The sequence below is a fragment of the Corvus moneduloides genome, chromosome 1, assembly GCF_009650955.1.
Source record: "Corvus moneduloides isolate bCorMon1 chromosome 1, bCorMon1.pri, whole genome shotgun sequence".
Taxonomy (NCBI): Eukaryota; Metazoa; Chordata; class Aves; order Passeriformes; family Corvidae; genus Corvus; species Corvus moneduloides.
Window position 1 is genome coordinate 50241270 of NC_045476.1, and position 14606 is coordinate 50255875.

General features: G+C 44.2%; 1 protein-coding gene across 2 annotated transcripts in view; it reads left to right on the forward strand.

Moving 5' to 3' along the window:
• Nucleotides 1-1080: 1080 nt before the first annotated feature.
• IGF2BP3 (insulin like growth factor 2 mRNA binding protein 3) overlaps nt 1081-14606 on the forward strand; it is a 112266-nt gene continuing 98740 nt past the window's right edge. The window contains exons 1-3 of one of the 2 annotated variants that reach the window (XM_032109712.1): nt 1081-1335; nt 1847-2068; nt 3323-3383. In XM_032109712.1, the coding sequence (XP_031965603.1) occupies nt 1894-2068; nt 3323-3383 (236 nt within the window). In that variant the 5' untranslated portion in view covers nt 1081-1335; nt 1847-1893. Of the gene's footprint in view, nt 1336-1764; nt 2069-3322; nt 3384-14606 lie in introns of those variants that run through there. The other variant, XM_032109720.1, reaches the window with a different exon arrangement.

Below are 14606 nucleotides of genomic sequence, written 5' to 3' on the forward strand. Positions count from 1 at the left end.
TTTAATTGTATACTTATTAGAAGTTAGGCACAAAATTAGGAAGCGTTCCTCTTTACTACAGATTTCCAGACATACTACAGGACTTGTGGAAATCCAGTCGCTGCTCACTAATAAAAGTATTTAACCATTTTCCATGGATGTACCTATTAAAACGTACCACAAGAAGCCTACCATGGAATAAATGAAACCTTCAGCTAAAGTGCGTTGAATTATTAAACAAAACCTACTAGATCGCTATATTAAACACAGTGCTGGCTTTCATTTCCGTATCCTTTCTTCATCTTCAGGCAACGTTTTGTTTGCACTGGAAAGGCTCCACACCCCCAAACCCCTCCCCCACAAGCCCACCATTGTATCTGTACGAATGTGGAGAATTATGAATGGTTCCTTAGACCGGGCAGGGGGAGGGGGGGAGGAAAAGAGGGGGGTCGCCAAATCCCTTTGTGTGCCGTTACCAGCCGAGGGCAACGGTGCCTTCGCGTTTCCCCCCACGCCGTCCACCATTGCCCAGATGGGCTGGGAGAGCGGCCACCCCGCCCCTCCCCGGGCCGGGCAGCTCCCTCGCCCCAGGACTCTCTTCTTCATCATCCCCCAACTCTCCTCCACCCCTTTGTCTTTTTTTTCTTTTCCCTCTCCCCCTCTTTCTCCTTTCCGTAAGACTCAGCGCAAGGGGCACCGCGAGTAATGCGGGATCATTACCATATGGGGCTCCTCCGGGGCTAGAGGGACCCCCCGCCCCCGCCCCACAGCCCCCCAGCACGCAGCCGCGGCGGCGTTGCGCGGGAGCGGATCCCGCTCTCTCCCCGGCCGCCTCCCCCCGCCATCGCACCCCCTCTTTTTCCTCTCCCTTTTCCTCCTCCCCCCAACCCATAGTGCCGGGGAGCGGGATCGCCCAGGCACGACCCCGATGAATAATCCCCACCGCCTGGCACGGCGGGGGAGGAGCGGGGCGGGGGGGCGGGCATTGCGGTGCCTTTTCCCCTCCCTCCCCGGGATCACACCCCGCTCACACGGGGGGAGGTGCGGCCGCCCAGCCGTTTTTGGGCGGAGGGGGCGCCCAGAGCGGACTCCCCCGGCGGAAGGGCAGAGGCGGCGCAGACTGGAGCCCACCCAACTCCGGTTTCCCTTTCCCCCGCCCTCCGGCCCTCTCTAAACTTGTCCTGTCCTGTCCAGCCTCCCCCCACCCCTCTCCCCGTCCTTCACCCCAGCCATCCTCCTCCTCTGTGAGTGTGCGTGCGCCCCATCCACTCGCTAATTGAAGAGCTGGGATTCCTCACGTGAGAAGTTGATTTGTAGTTTGAACACGTGGCTCATTCAAAAAGCCGGAATATTCAAGTAATTTTTTTCTCTCTCTCTCCGTCCTTCCCTCCCCCCTCCCCTTCTCCTCTCCCCCTTTTTTTTTTTTTTTTTTTTTTTTAATAAGGTTAGGCGGCGCCTGCATGCACGTAGTGTGACATTTTCATAGTCCGCCTGCTGCTGCCAAAGGGGCTTGGGGGCAAGACAAAAAAAGTAGTTTTTTTTTCCCCTCCCCTCCTCCTTTTCCTCTTCTCAGCCCGCCATCCGCGGCCCCGGCGCTGGGTGTTTCCCCCGTGCCCCCCATGCGCCTGGGTAGCACGGCAGGCACTTAGGGCTCCCGTTTGGCCACGCTTTTTTTTTTGCCTTTTTTTTTTTTTTTTTTTTTTTTTTTTTTTTTTTTTTTTTTTTACCCCTTGAGAGAGAGAGGGAGGGACACAAGCTGCAGATCTGATTTTTTTTTTTCCCTCTCCCTGTCCTCTCTCTCTCGCTCTCTCCTTCCTCCATCGCATTTTGTTTTATTTCCCCCTTCCTCCCCACCTCCTCTCGCAAGACGAGGGTTGCAGCCCGCGGTGCGCGCCTCCCCGAGCCGCCAGGAAGATGAACAAGCTCTACATCGGCAACCTCGGCGAGAACGTCAGCCCTCTCGACCTGGAAAGTCTCTTTAAGGACTCCAAGATACCCTTCTCGGGCCAGTTCCTGGTGAAGACGGGGTACGCCTTCGTGGACTGCCCCGACGAGAGCTGGGCCATGAAGGCCATCGAGGCACTTTCAGGTGTGCGGCCCCTTCCACCACCCCCGCCCTCTCCCCGCAGCCCCGACGGCTCCCGCCCCTCGCGCTCTTCCGCGGCCGCGGAGCGGCTGCAGCGGCGGCCTGGGCCGCGCCGCCGGTCTAGGGGGGCTGAGGGGGTCCGGGGGGGGTCCCTGTTCCCTCCGCCTCCAGGCGAGATGGGAACTGTTGTTTTCCGAGCGCGGCCGGAGCCGCCCGGCCTTCCCGCGGAGCCTTTGCGCGGGGCTTACGCGGCGGCGGCCCCCCGGGAGCGGCCGGGGAGGGGCGGGAGCCTGGGCCCACGGACCCGCGGCGCGGCGGTTCCCATGTTTTTCCAAGCCCCACGGCCAGCCCTGCCCGGCCGGGGGCCCTCGCTGCATTGGGGGGGGGAGGGCGGTGAGTGCAGTGAGGCGGAGGCGGGCTGCGGGCGCGGAGCCCTGCGCGGGGCAGCGCCTGCACACACACCCCCACCCCGGGCACAGCTGGACTCCCCCGCAGCCCCTCGCAGGGGCCGCCTCCCCCCGGAGCGGGCTGAGGCTCCCTTCGGCTTGGCTTAGGCCGCGGGGCTGGGGGGCGAGCCGCCGAATTGCTCCAAACTTGGGAGGGGGGAGCCCTGCCTGCCCCCCCGCCCCGCGCTGCCCAGCTATTTATTTCGGTTTCTCTTCGCTGCTCTCACGCACCCATCACCGCCTCCAGCAGCGCCGGCTCCCGGCCCCGACATCCTGTTTTTGTGTGCTTAAAAAAAAAAAAAAATTATTTTCGCGTGAAGCGGCTTTGCGGAGGTCTGCCGGGAGAGGCTGCCTCGGAGGAGATGGGTTCAGGTCTGCCGGGAGAGGCTGCCTCGGAGGAGATGGGCTCGGGCTGCGCTCCGCGCCTCCTCGCGGCTCCCTTCCCGTCCGCTTCCGCGCAGAAAATCGCCCGAAGTTGGCGGCGCGGGGGGTGGTGGAGCCCCCGCTCCCCCTCCCCGAGACGGGGCCGAGCCCGGCTCCCGCACACGACGTTTCGCGGGCTGTTTCCAGCGCGGGGCGGGGGAAGGGGCCCCGCCGAGGGCAGCGCGGCTCCCCCGCGGCAGCGGCTCGGCTCCGGGCTGTGCCGCCTTCCCGGGCGCCGCGGCCCCGCTCCGCCGCTGCCCGGGCTGCCGATGAATGGGCTAACGTGTTGCGCTCCTGTTTCCTGCTTCGCACCCCTGCGAGCCCGCTCCTGGAGACGGGGACGCACAGTTGCGCTCGAATATTTTCCCCTTTCTGTTTATCTCGGCAGGTAAAGTGGAGCTGCATGGGAAACTCATAGAAGTTGAACATTCGGTCCCGAAAAGACAAAGGTAATTTATTTTTATCCACACCCCCCCCCCCCACCCCCCCGCACCGCCCCTTGCCCTTAGTTATCCAGTGAGAAGCAATTTGAAAAATGCTTAGGTTTGTGTTTCTCTTCCCTGTAGATAAATGGACCGCTTTCTTAAACCCACAGGCATGCACTCAGTGCTGTCCGAGAGGTTTTCTAGAATCACCCCATGTATTTCTAATGTAGTGTCTTGGCCAGGCAGCAGTGGTACTATTTAATTTATTATTTAAAAAAAAAAAAAAAAGGCACCTTCCTATGGAAGAAGCAAATTATTATGGTCTGATGGCAAATGATTGTGTAGATTTTTAAATTTAAAGTTCCGTGAGAAGAGTTAAAACCTGTGTGCTAGCAGGAAATAAAATGTGGTGTTGTGCACTGTATAACGGGCAAGCACGTGAGCTCTGCCTCAGCAACAAAAAGCACCTTGTAAATATACTGGTGGATATATTTTTTTGATCCTGCCATGTTGGAGTCTGCAGCATTTTACAGGCACATAGTAGAAGTCTCATCTGTATTTGAGAGGATTTTATCATCGCTATTTTGAGCTGGTCTATAGAAGCAGCAGGAGAAGGACTCCTTCCCAGTAAGGATAGGATTTATGCATCCTTAATTTCTAAACACACAGTTAATTTTTGCAAGGCAGTAATTTTGTCGGGCCTCATGTAAAGAAGCAATATTTGGAATAAAGCAGTAGTATTTTTATGCTGCCTATAGCAATTCAGCCTCCTTCTTTCACAAATATTTATACGATAGAAAACCTGGCATGCACTAGAGAGTAAAAAAAAAAAAAATAGATCAAACTTTCCACGTGCTTTTTCCTGTACTCCATTATTCAATCTGGGAAGTATGTCTGTCTGTGCAACTTTATTAAAAGGGCTTCTACTATTTCAGGATTATTTTGAAAATTGCAGTCTTTTTGAGATAGTTGTTTGGAAAAAATGGTTTATCTGTCTCGATGGACATTGTATCATGGTATTTTGAGAATTAGAAGTTTGATCATCTGTTTAGTGTTAGAGGAAAGCTTCACTTGAGAAAGTATGGAGGATTTTTGTTCTAGTTAAGGGAAAGGGGAATCCCTCTCTGGACAAATTAATTGCATGTGAATCTTTATAGTTATATTTATGCGATACTTTTCATTGAAAATTAATGTGGTATATGTGCTCTTTCTCCTTTAATATGCAATGTATATAGTTTTGAATTACAGCAGTCTACATTTCAGATATTTTGTACTGTTGTAGATTGAAAAATACTGTTGTAGATGGAATATACTTTTAGATTTAAGAAGAAAATTCCATGGGACATATAAAAATCGATAATTTCCTATCAGTCTAATAAATAAATTTACTGTCATGCTTATTAATGTTAAGCTTGCACAAAGAGCAATCTGTTTGTGCTTTTGAAAAGAAATTCATTACAGTCATAAAGGTAAATTTAGAATCGCTGGTGCTTCCCCAACCTTTTTTTTTTTTTTTAATCATTGTTTAATGTGTTTAAAAGTGTTTTTCTGCTCTTTCAGCTGTCAGCTGAAATGGTGTAAAAGTCCATTCTTTGTACTAGGTACTGTGTCCTATTTGTCTGTGAATTAACAATTATCAGAAACGTTTATCTGCCTGTAACTTGTTGAAAAGAATTCTGCTCTGAACTTAAGGCACTTTTCTAGGCATGTGTTGCCTACATATAGGCATATTGAAAAAACTGCAAATGTAATTGTATCAGCATACACGTATTGCTTCTCTCAAAGCCCTCATTTGTTAAAACACTGTTTCATCGTGCATTATCATGTTGGAATGTATTAGATATAGCTCAGATTTATACTGCTGTTTAACAGAAAATTAAATTGTATTTCTCATAACTGTACTTCCTTCCCCTTTGTTTCTGCTCCCCCTCTCCCGAAATCTAATATAGAGAGCCACTTAAAATTCATTCAGTGACCTCCATATGTAAAAGTGACTCTCTTGTTCCTTTTATAGAGGTCTAATTTTTTTTTTGTGGGGGGGGGGGGCAAGGGTGTCAAAAAGTTTGAGGTTTTTTTTTTTTTTCCTTGTATTTCTAAACACTGCTTACTGTGCTCATATTTAGAGTTGTTAATTACATGTAAAAGCACAGTTTTCAAATGTTGAGTATTGTTGGTGAAAGTGGTTAAGGTGGTTTCGAAGTAACTTATTTGAAGCCTTTGTATCTTTTTGCACGAGCGAAAGGTGTAGAAGCAGCTGGGGTGTGGTGGGGGGTGTTGCTGGCCTGGCCCACCCAGTGTGTTTGCATGCTGTAAGGCCGGGGAGCGCTTTCCAGAGAGCCCTGTGCACTCCAGCGTTCGAGATACGGCTAGAGAAGTGACGCCATTTAAAAAAAAAAAAGTGGATGTGTCAAGTCTGTCTTTCAGCATGAGTGTGCGATTAATAGTTTGGTTAAATGATTACTTCATAAGAGCAAAAGTTGTTTTGTAGTGCGACGAAATTACTCAATACATTGTATTGACCTCTGCTGCTGTGAGGCTGCTTCATGGAGGCTCCTGGTTCCCCTCCTCACAGCCTCCTTAAACATCATTTTCAGGGGGGTTTCTGTTGTTTTATTTATTTTTTTTTTAACCAGAGTGTGTACATTATCACCCACGAAGGTAGTTTGTGGGTATCCTTCTCCAGAGACAGCTGAGGTGCACAGGAGGAAAGGGTAAGGGTTTGGTAATCCATACCCTTGTCACATAAAGGAAGGTCAAGAGGTGGTGTCAGCTAGGGTTGCCATAAAGTTGAGCTGAATCTAGAAGACATGGAATGTGCCTGGCTTGTTATTCAGGGCGAAATTCTTGGGCCCAGTAGTCACTGCATTCCAGTCCTTGCTGGATCTTCTGATTTGAAGTGGGCACACCCAGGTTTGCAAAATTGCCTTCCTACCTGCTGTGGAAGGAAGTAAGGAGAGAGCCTGTGTGTGGCTTTCTCCCACCCACTTCCCTGGAAGCATCTGAAAAACAGACAAGGGGTTACGCTGTGGTTGAAAAAAGAGGCCTGGTCAAGGTTTCCTTGATGGAAGGGTGGGGAATTATTTTGGGGGAGGTGTGAAGTATTTAATAAGCTCAGGAGTAGATTCCTGACTTACTACTGAAATCTCAAGGGAATGCCAAAGGAATGCAGCATTTCTGCATTCAGACCCCTTGGTGTGGAAGAAGGCTATTGCAATATTTGAGGGTTTAGGTCTCTTTATGCAAAAGTTAGAGGAGGCATCGTAGTGAAGTGATTTTGACTGCAAGTCACGCTCTTCGAGGGAAGGCAGGGCACCGTTAGTCACATCCACTACTTAGATGAGTTTTCCCCTCATGAAGGGGCGGTGCAGGAAGAGGATGGTGGCTGCCCATGGCGTACGTGGAACTTGCGGTGCGAGGCTTTGGGTACTACCTCGCCGCAATCCAAGAGCAGCTGGTATCTCACAAGGCGATGTAGGCTGCAATCTGATTATTCAAATGGCCCTGATGTCACTTGTGCGCAATGTGGGGGGAGGGCAGGTGCTAACTCTGGGCACCTGGGGATGTGCCTGGTGCAGCCTCCCGGCCCAGCTTCCATGTCCAGGTGGGCTTCCCACCCAGACCTGATCCACGCTACCTGCGCCTGGGGCCCTCAGGTACCTAAAATGCTCACAAACACCTCAGTTGTGGTAATGATGAGGTATTTTTCCAATTGGAAGGTTAATTATTTTTTTCCCCACCTCGAGGGCTCTTTGTTGAAAAAATAAATTCACTGTGTCTCTTCTGGGGGATTTGTTTGGGAAGGGAGCAGGAGACGTGGGTAGCGAAGGTGCACCCTGTGGGTCATGCTGCCCTATGGGGAGAGCAACGGCCTGCCAGCTGGGCTTCACCTCTGATGCTGAGGTGTCTGAAGGTTGGTTTGAGGAAAGCAGGCCCCAAGTCCCCCTCATGCAGCCACCTCTGTTCCACGGGTGACCATTAGATGGCAATTGGATTGTGTTGCTAATTTTCAGTATAATGAGGGTTTGTGTCTAGTGTGCACAAGATGGTGGGAAATGGTTTTGTGAGGCTAAAGTATTTATGGCGGTTGAAATGGTCACAGTTATTAATAAAAAACTATATTAGTGGCATTGATTTTTAGCTTTGCTTCTGTAAATATCAAGTAGGTAGAAATATGCTCAAAGTAAGAAGACATGTTAGAAAATATGCCATTTCTTAACTGTATTGTTCTCTTTTCTGTGTGAAAACTTGGAATGTTTTTGAGAGTGAAGGGCCAAAACTTCACATAGTGATTTAAAGTTTTTATTCTGTTTCCACATTTGTTTTTGCAGATGTGAACAGAAGATTTTTTTTTTGTTTTAATCCTTGAAATTTTACAATTAAGAATGGAAACACCAGTTGTGACTATTCCTATACAGACAATGAGTCATTATGGCAAAACCAGATAATCTTCACCAACCATATTAACTGTTATGTTGTGGGGAATTTAATTTTTATAGCTCCTCATACTGTTTGATCATTAATTTAAAAAAATCAAATCCCTTGCTGCAGTTTTTAAAAATCAGCTGGAACACATGAAACACAGCTGTAAATGTGTGTCCTGAAAGGTTGGTCCTGTTCTCATTTTGCTAACTCCCCTTTACAGAAGGTACCCTGAGAAATATACTTGTAGTGGAGTTTAAATTGTGCATAGATATGGTAAATTTTAAAGGGGTGGAAAAAAATAACATTTTGGAAGTGTAATTCAAGGGTAATAAAAATATGATCAGGAAATGTTTAAGATTTTTTTTAAAATTTCTCCCTTTTTCCCCCTTCAAGCATGGGGTAATAACATTTTCCACATTTTTGAGACCTTGAAGGTGGTATTTTTGTAAAATGGGGCTGTGTTCATTTCAGTCGCTCTTTTAAGTGCAGAGCATAGGACTCTACAGCGCTGGAGTCCTTTTATGGCTTCTGGCTAGCTACTGGGTGGACTTCAAATGCTTGGTTTTGACCTGAAAAATTCTTAAATGGCCCAAGATTTACCTACCTAACAGAAAATGTGTTGCTTCCCATAATGCCTCTGAGAGAGTGACCCAGACAGCATTAAAATACACCTAATACTTAGCCATGGACAGGGCTAGTCCTTCTAGGAGCCTCACAAAAAAGATTCTTCACTGCTTAAACCTGTTCCTCTTCTTAATGTCACCTTATCTCTTAGCATTTTATCATCCGGGGATTTTGGTAAAAAATATATAGTGGCATGGACCACAGCTGAAGACACTTTCTTCTGGTGATTTCATCCTTACATGAGCCCAATGAGATAGGCACAGGGCAGTATTGAAGTAGGACCTTTTTCCTTGTAAATTAAGAGTAAAATTTATTCTTGGAATTGGATTATTCAGAATCAGTAAATGGATAGAGAACATGTGCAAAAATGGAATGCTCTAAAAACTAAATATGGATGATAACTTCATGTTTTATCTATAAAGGGGGATGGTTTAGAAAGTTTGGATAGGTTTGATACATTTAGCAATATCAAGGTGCTTTATGTGGTTCCAGAGTGCTTCAAGATGATTCTCTTTTAATGCACTTTTATTTTCATATACAAAATGTCTATCTCCGCATCACTCCATTCTCCATCTCTAATGATGCAGAATATAGAATTATGTAAAGTTATGTGCTAATTACTGTTGAAAACTAAGATAAAACCGTAACTTTCCCTTACTATGTCTAGAAACGTGATGTAATCAGAAATACTTGAGCATTATTTTATAGTTTTAGTCTGAGGCTTCCATACTTTTTCCTTTTTTTTTTTTTTCCTGGACATGTCAAGTGTAGGCACTTGCTTGCCTTTTCATCCTGCATCTTTGCTGGGTGAGTGTTACCGCTGCTGTCCAAATGAGGAAAATATCTTGAATGCGCCAGTCAAAAATCTCCCTGGCTGTCTGTATTTGGGGTGTGCTGGGGAGATAAGTTAGCCCAGTGCTTACTGGTGCTACCCAGCCTTTCTGGGCATGTCTATCCATCTGGATACTTCAGTGACAGTTGTTCCTTGTCATCAACTGGAATATGTAATTTGGCTTTGAAAATTTCTGTGTGGGAGCGAGAGCTCCTGTGTGTTTGTGGTAAGTATCAAAAAATTGTAATTTTGTTATTACCTCCTGGTTTTGCTTCTTTCCAGATCTGCAGTGTTGGTTTGAGAGTGTGTTTTCAAGGATGCGTATATTTAACGGAGAAGAAGATCTTGATATATGCAGTGGGATACTTAGCAAATGAAGTGCATTATCCTAATATTGACCCTAGTAAACCTTAAAATACTGTATGTGTAATGGCAGTAAAAGAATAGTGTGAAAAAAGGTGGTTTTCCATTTTTTTTCTGCAAATTCATTGAGATTTCAAAATGAAAAATTATAATATTAATTGTTATTTTGCTGGCTTGTATTATTATGACAGCTGGCACAAGAGGAACCTGTGGCATGAAAGGTCTCCTGTTCAACATAGCCTTAGCAGCCATGTGCTTCCCCTATAGCCTGCCTCTTCATGGTGCAGTGGAATCAGCATCCACTCAAACTGTCCTTTTGCAAAACTGAGTGAATGGAAAACTGCCACTAATGTGCAAAATGAGGTGTTCTGTGCTTTTAATTAAGTTAAAATTTGGATAAGAGCACAGATAGAGTCAAAGAGGGGATCTGACTCTTCTTGGGTATGGGACAGAAATGAAACTGTCTTGAAATAGAAGATCTTCAGCTGGGAAGGGCTTTACTCCATTTTAAATGTTTTGTTGTCTTGATTATTTTGTGACTGTAGCCTCTGCAGTATTTCTCACCAATCAGTAGTTTCAAAGAGAATGTGTGTGTATATGTGTGTCTCTTGTGTGTGTGTATATATCCACATATGCATTTTAAAAGATTGTATTACCATAAAATAATTTGCAGTTCAAGAAAGGACCAGCTAAAAATATCTGGAAAATTTATAAAAATAGTAAGGTTGGGAGGTTTTTTGTTTGGTTTTGTTTTTTGTTTTTTTTCCAGTACCAGTACCCTTGAACACAACTGGAGCTGAATGTTCACTTTTGAAAGATTAACTTTCATGCTCAGCTGAACTTTAGGAATGTTATTTTAAAATATGTAGTCTACACCATGTATCCAATACATTTTTCCTCTTTGAAAATACCAGTACTTTATTGTTTGAGTAAATTGTTTTTTATTTTTAAATGTTAAATGTACAGGTTCTATAGGTTTTCCCTCAAAAATGGAGCTCGCTTCACCCTAATGGAGCCTTAAAAATTGTAGTGCAGAAATCAGAATTCCCGATAAAGGGAACTCTAGCGTGTATGAACAAAAATTTCTGTTGGAAAAAATTAATAAGCTTAAGTTATTAGTTGGGTTTGCAGTTACTTATTTTCCTGATATTTCATGTTAAAGAGCAGTCAGAGATGGAGTAAAAAGCTTGTTGAGCTTGGATTTGGAATTATTCATTAAATATCTGTCATGCATTGATCAAGGTGGGGCTCTAATTTTCTGGGAATAATCAGGGCGGGAGGGCTGGCTGTGAGAAGGGAGGGGGTGGGCAAATCCCTACCTCAGGTGAGTTTTGCTGTGCAGGTGCTCCACACAGCTTTCATCCTAGGGCCTGATCCTGCACACTCTCTGCCCCTTCCTCCCTCCCATTAAAGGGAATCCTGAATCCTGGGTGTGCTGCAGGGAGACTCTTGGGAAGCAGAGTTGGCAAAGCGTCTCTAGCTTTGATGGGGAGAATGCCTGTATCTAGCAAAGGCAAAAGACACCAGTTGTTTCTTTGGTTGTTTTTCCTTTTTAAACAGTGATTTTAAAACAATTACAGAACAGATTATCCAGAAATTTATTTTTGGTGATAGACTGGGTTATTTAGTTTATACACGTCAGGGAAATTCTTTGTGATGGTGGTTTCATGGTTATCATGGAAGAATAGTTCAATTTTTCCTCCTACAGCTAGAGTAAAAATTTCAAAAAAGTGTCTCTTTAAAATAGTGCTTGACAAATACAATCTGTGGGGTGCTAGAGGAATTTTGGTAGTAGTTTAATCCATGACAATAGATTATATTTATAACGTAAACCTTATCTTTTTTAATATGAATTCTGATACACGTGCTTTAAATGATTTTCTGGTGAAGGTTTGGTGGCAAACTAATGCAGGTAATGGCTAGGGAAATAACTTGTCTGTCTTGGACTGTTGCTGCTAATTTAGAAATAATTTTTCAGATGACTTTGCTAATACGCCAGCTTGCACAGGCTCCCCTCGCCACTGAGGTACCAGTTTGTTAGAGTTATATACTTCCGTGCTGTAGAGCGCACAAGGGTCTTTCCTACCAAGGCAACGGGATTCCTGAATGAACCACTCTTCCTTCATGGAAAACCAGTGCTCTGGTGTACAGAGGGAGCTATTTACCAGGGCCGAGCAAGAGGGATTCAATGCTAAGTGTCTCTTAGTGGTATTGATGACAGTGGGTGCTGGGGCTGATCAGCAGCAAGAACTCTCACACGGTGAGGTTTGTGTTAATAGAAGCTAGATTATTTAAGTGAGTTCTAGGTGGTGGTGGTGGGCAGCAGTATAACTTGGTGTTATGCTAACCAAAAATGTTAAAAACTGCCATTGCTAATCAGGAGGCACTACTATTGACCCAAGAGTAGTGCTGCAGTATCTCAGTACTTGTTTGCTACCTGATTGTATGAATTTTCCACCTGCACAGAAATTTTCAACATAGGATGAGAAATAAATGAGAAATGGACAGCTCTTATTGTTGGGGTTTTTTTAAAATACTGTGTACTCATCATTAAATTTCTTTTCAGAGTTTAATTCTGGAACTCAGTAGGAGTGGTGTAAGATTTTTCTTGTGTTGCTAATACTAGTTCATTTGAAGATGCATCAGAATGCTTATTCTGCTAAAATACTTAAAAAAAAAAAAAATCCACCCCCAAAACAACCAAACACCCCACATTGTTGTTATAGTCAAAAAGCAGAGGATCCTTTATTTATTAAATTCTAAGGGTTTTTTTCTCAGTGATGGTCTGAGTCCTAATAGCAGATGGCGAGTTCCTGTTCTATTTGATGCCTTGCTCTGGGTTGCTGCTTATTATATTTTTTTAGAGTGAATTATATGCCTCTATTTAGAAGTTTTCATTTTTTTTCCTGTTATGCACATGAGAGAGAATTTTTATAAGTAATGTAATTTCTACCCCTTCTTTTACTCTGGCAACTTTTAAACAAGAAGTGGTTGTTGGCATGTAAATATGTCCCAAATTCTGCATTTAACGTAGAATGGTAAGCTTTAGATAAAAGTGGCGTACACACCCTTTGTACAACTGGGCTTTATGGCAGTTGTTCAGTTGAACTCAAAGCACAAGCAGAATTATGTTTTTAGGTATGTAGTGTGTGTTTAACCTATTTGTAGTTTAAGCAACCCATTTTTTTCTTGAAAGTAGTCTTGGGAAAACAGTTTGAAGACCTGTCATTAACTAAGTTTAAAATTTTGAAATTATAAAGATTGCTCTACATTTGTGTTTGACTAGCTTCACTAAAATCACAGAATTGCATTCACTAGCTGCGGTTGGGTTTTGCCTGCCTCTGTGGCAAGTAATAAGCTTATGTACATTGCTTTTCTTCCTGGCCCTTGGGCTCACGTCACTTGATGCACACAGTCCACCCTGTATGGCTGTTACTGGTTTTGCACAGGCTAAGTTCAGCCTCTTAACATGAAAATGCTACTTCTGAATGCATGCTCAGATCCAGCACCACACGTGTGGTTACGTCAGTCTCCCGCTGTGTAACGGTGTTGCGTTTTGTGCTGGAGCACTTCAAAAAATGGTTCAAATGGAAGTTGAAGCTAATCTTAACTTTTTTAGCTGGAGACTGCTGGTGGAAATCACATGTGATTTTTGTATTTCAGAAAGCTTCTCTTTGACATAGTTCTCACTTGTCACTGGATGTATCGCTTTGGATGGTACCTTTGAGGGAAAAGGGCAGAAAAAGGAAAAGAAAAAAAGGCAAAGCATGGAAAAGTCTGTCCAAAACTTAGTCATGTTTTACCATGAGGAAAGCCTGCAAATTCCAGAGGAAGAAATGGCATTTGAGCAGTGATAATTTTCTGGAGGTGGCTGTGGTGCATCACCTACCTGTTGAGATTGGGACAAGATGAGGGAGAGCTTGGCCTGGTTTGGGGGGCTGAGCAGGCGTCCTGACCTCTTTTCCCTCTAACATTCATCTCTGTGAACTTCCCTTGCACTCTGTGGATAACATGTATGTGGTTGTGAAGCATTAAAGCATGTCTTTGAGGTTTGGGGGAGGAGAGGAAGGGAGTGATGGCTTTGTTTTGAGGCTTTTGGTAGCTCCAGTTCTGGCTGTTACTGGTAGTCGTGTCTTATTGCCTAGTCCAGTACTAGACACAAAGCTGGTGCCAGCATGGTTTGAAATAAACTGAATTTTTGGGGGATGATCGTGGGGAGTAAAGAAGACAGAAAAGCAGTAGTGTTAGCAAAAAGTGGTTAGTAACCCCTGAAGAAGGATGACTTACGTCTGTGGTTAAATGTCTTACAGCACCACAGTCTTCCTTACGCCTTTTCATTTTTTTAATTTGCTATTTTAACTTTCTCCAGCTCTTTAAAAAAATGTTTTTAAATCCTCAGTTGTTTGGGATATCTATATGCAGGTGGAATGGCTGAATTTAGAAGCTTTGAAAGGCATATTTAAACTATACTAAATGGCGCTCTCAGGTAAAAGCAACTTGATCTATTAGTGGGGGCAAGTACCACCTAATTTAGGTATCTCTGTTTATAAATCAATACCATGTGACTGTAAAAATAAGATAGTAATTACTTTCTTGGTGTGATAATAAGCTTGCACATCTGTATACAAACTAAATTCAAACTAATTATCTGCTAAATAATTTATTAAATGTGGTCAAAATTATCATCTTCATTCATATGAACTTTGTTCATAATCTTGATTTAAATACCCAGCAAAATGCCATGTCTTTGAAAACTGCAACTTACTAAATGCAAATAATCTTGATGTTAATGATGATTCACTTATAAATTATACTTATGATTTAACTGGTTAGCTGTGGCATGACATATGCTTTTCTCTGCTTTAAAAGTAACTAATCCAAAATTATAATTTTGCTTAGTTTAATATGAAGTGAACTAAAATAATGTCAATGTTAAATGCTATGTAAAGAGTGCACTTTCCAGTGCAGAAATGTAAACTATTTTTTGTTCTCTGGTCATGGCAGTG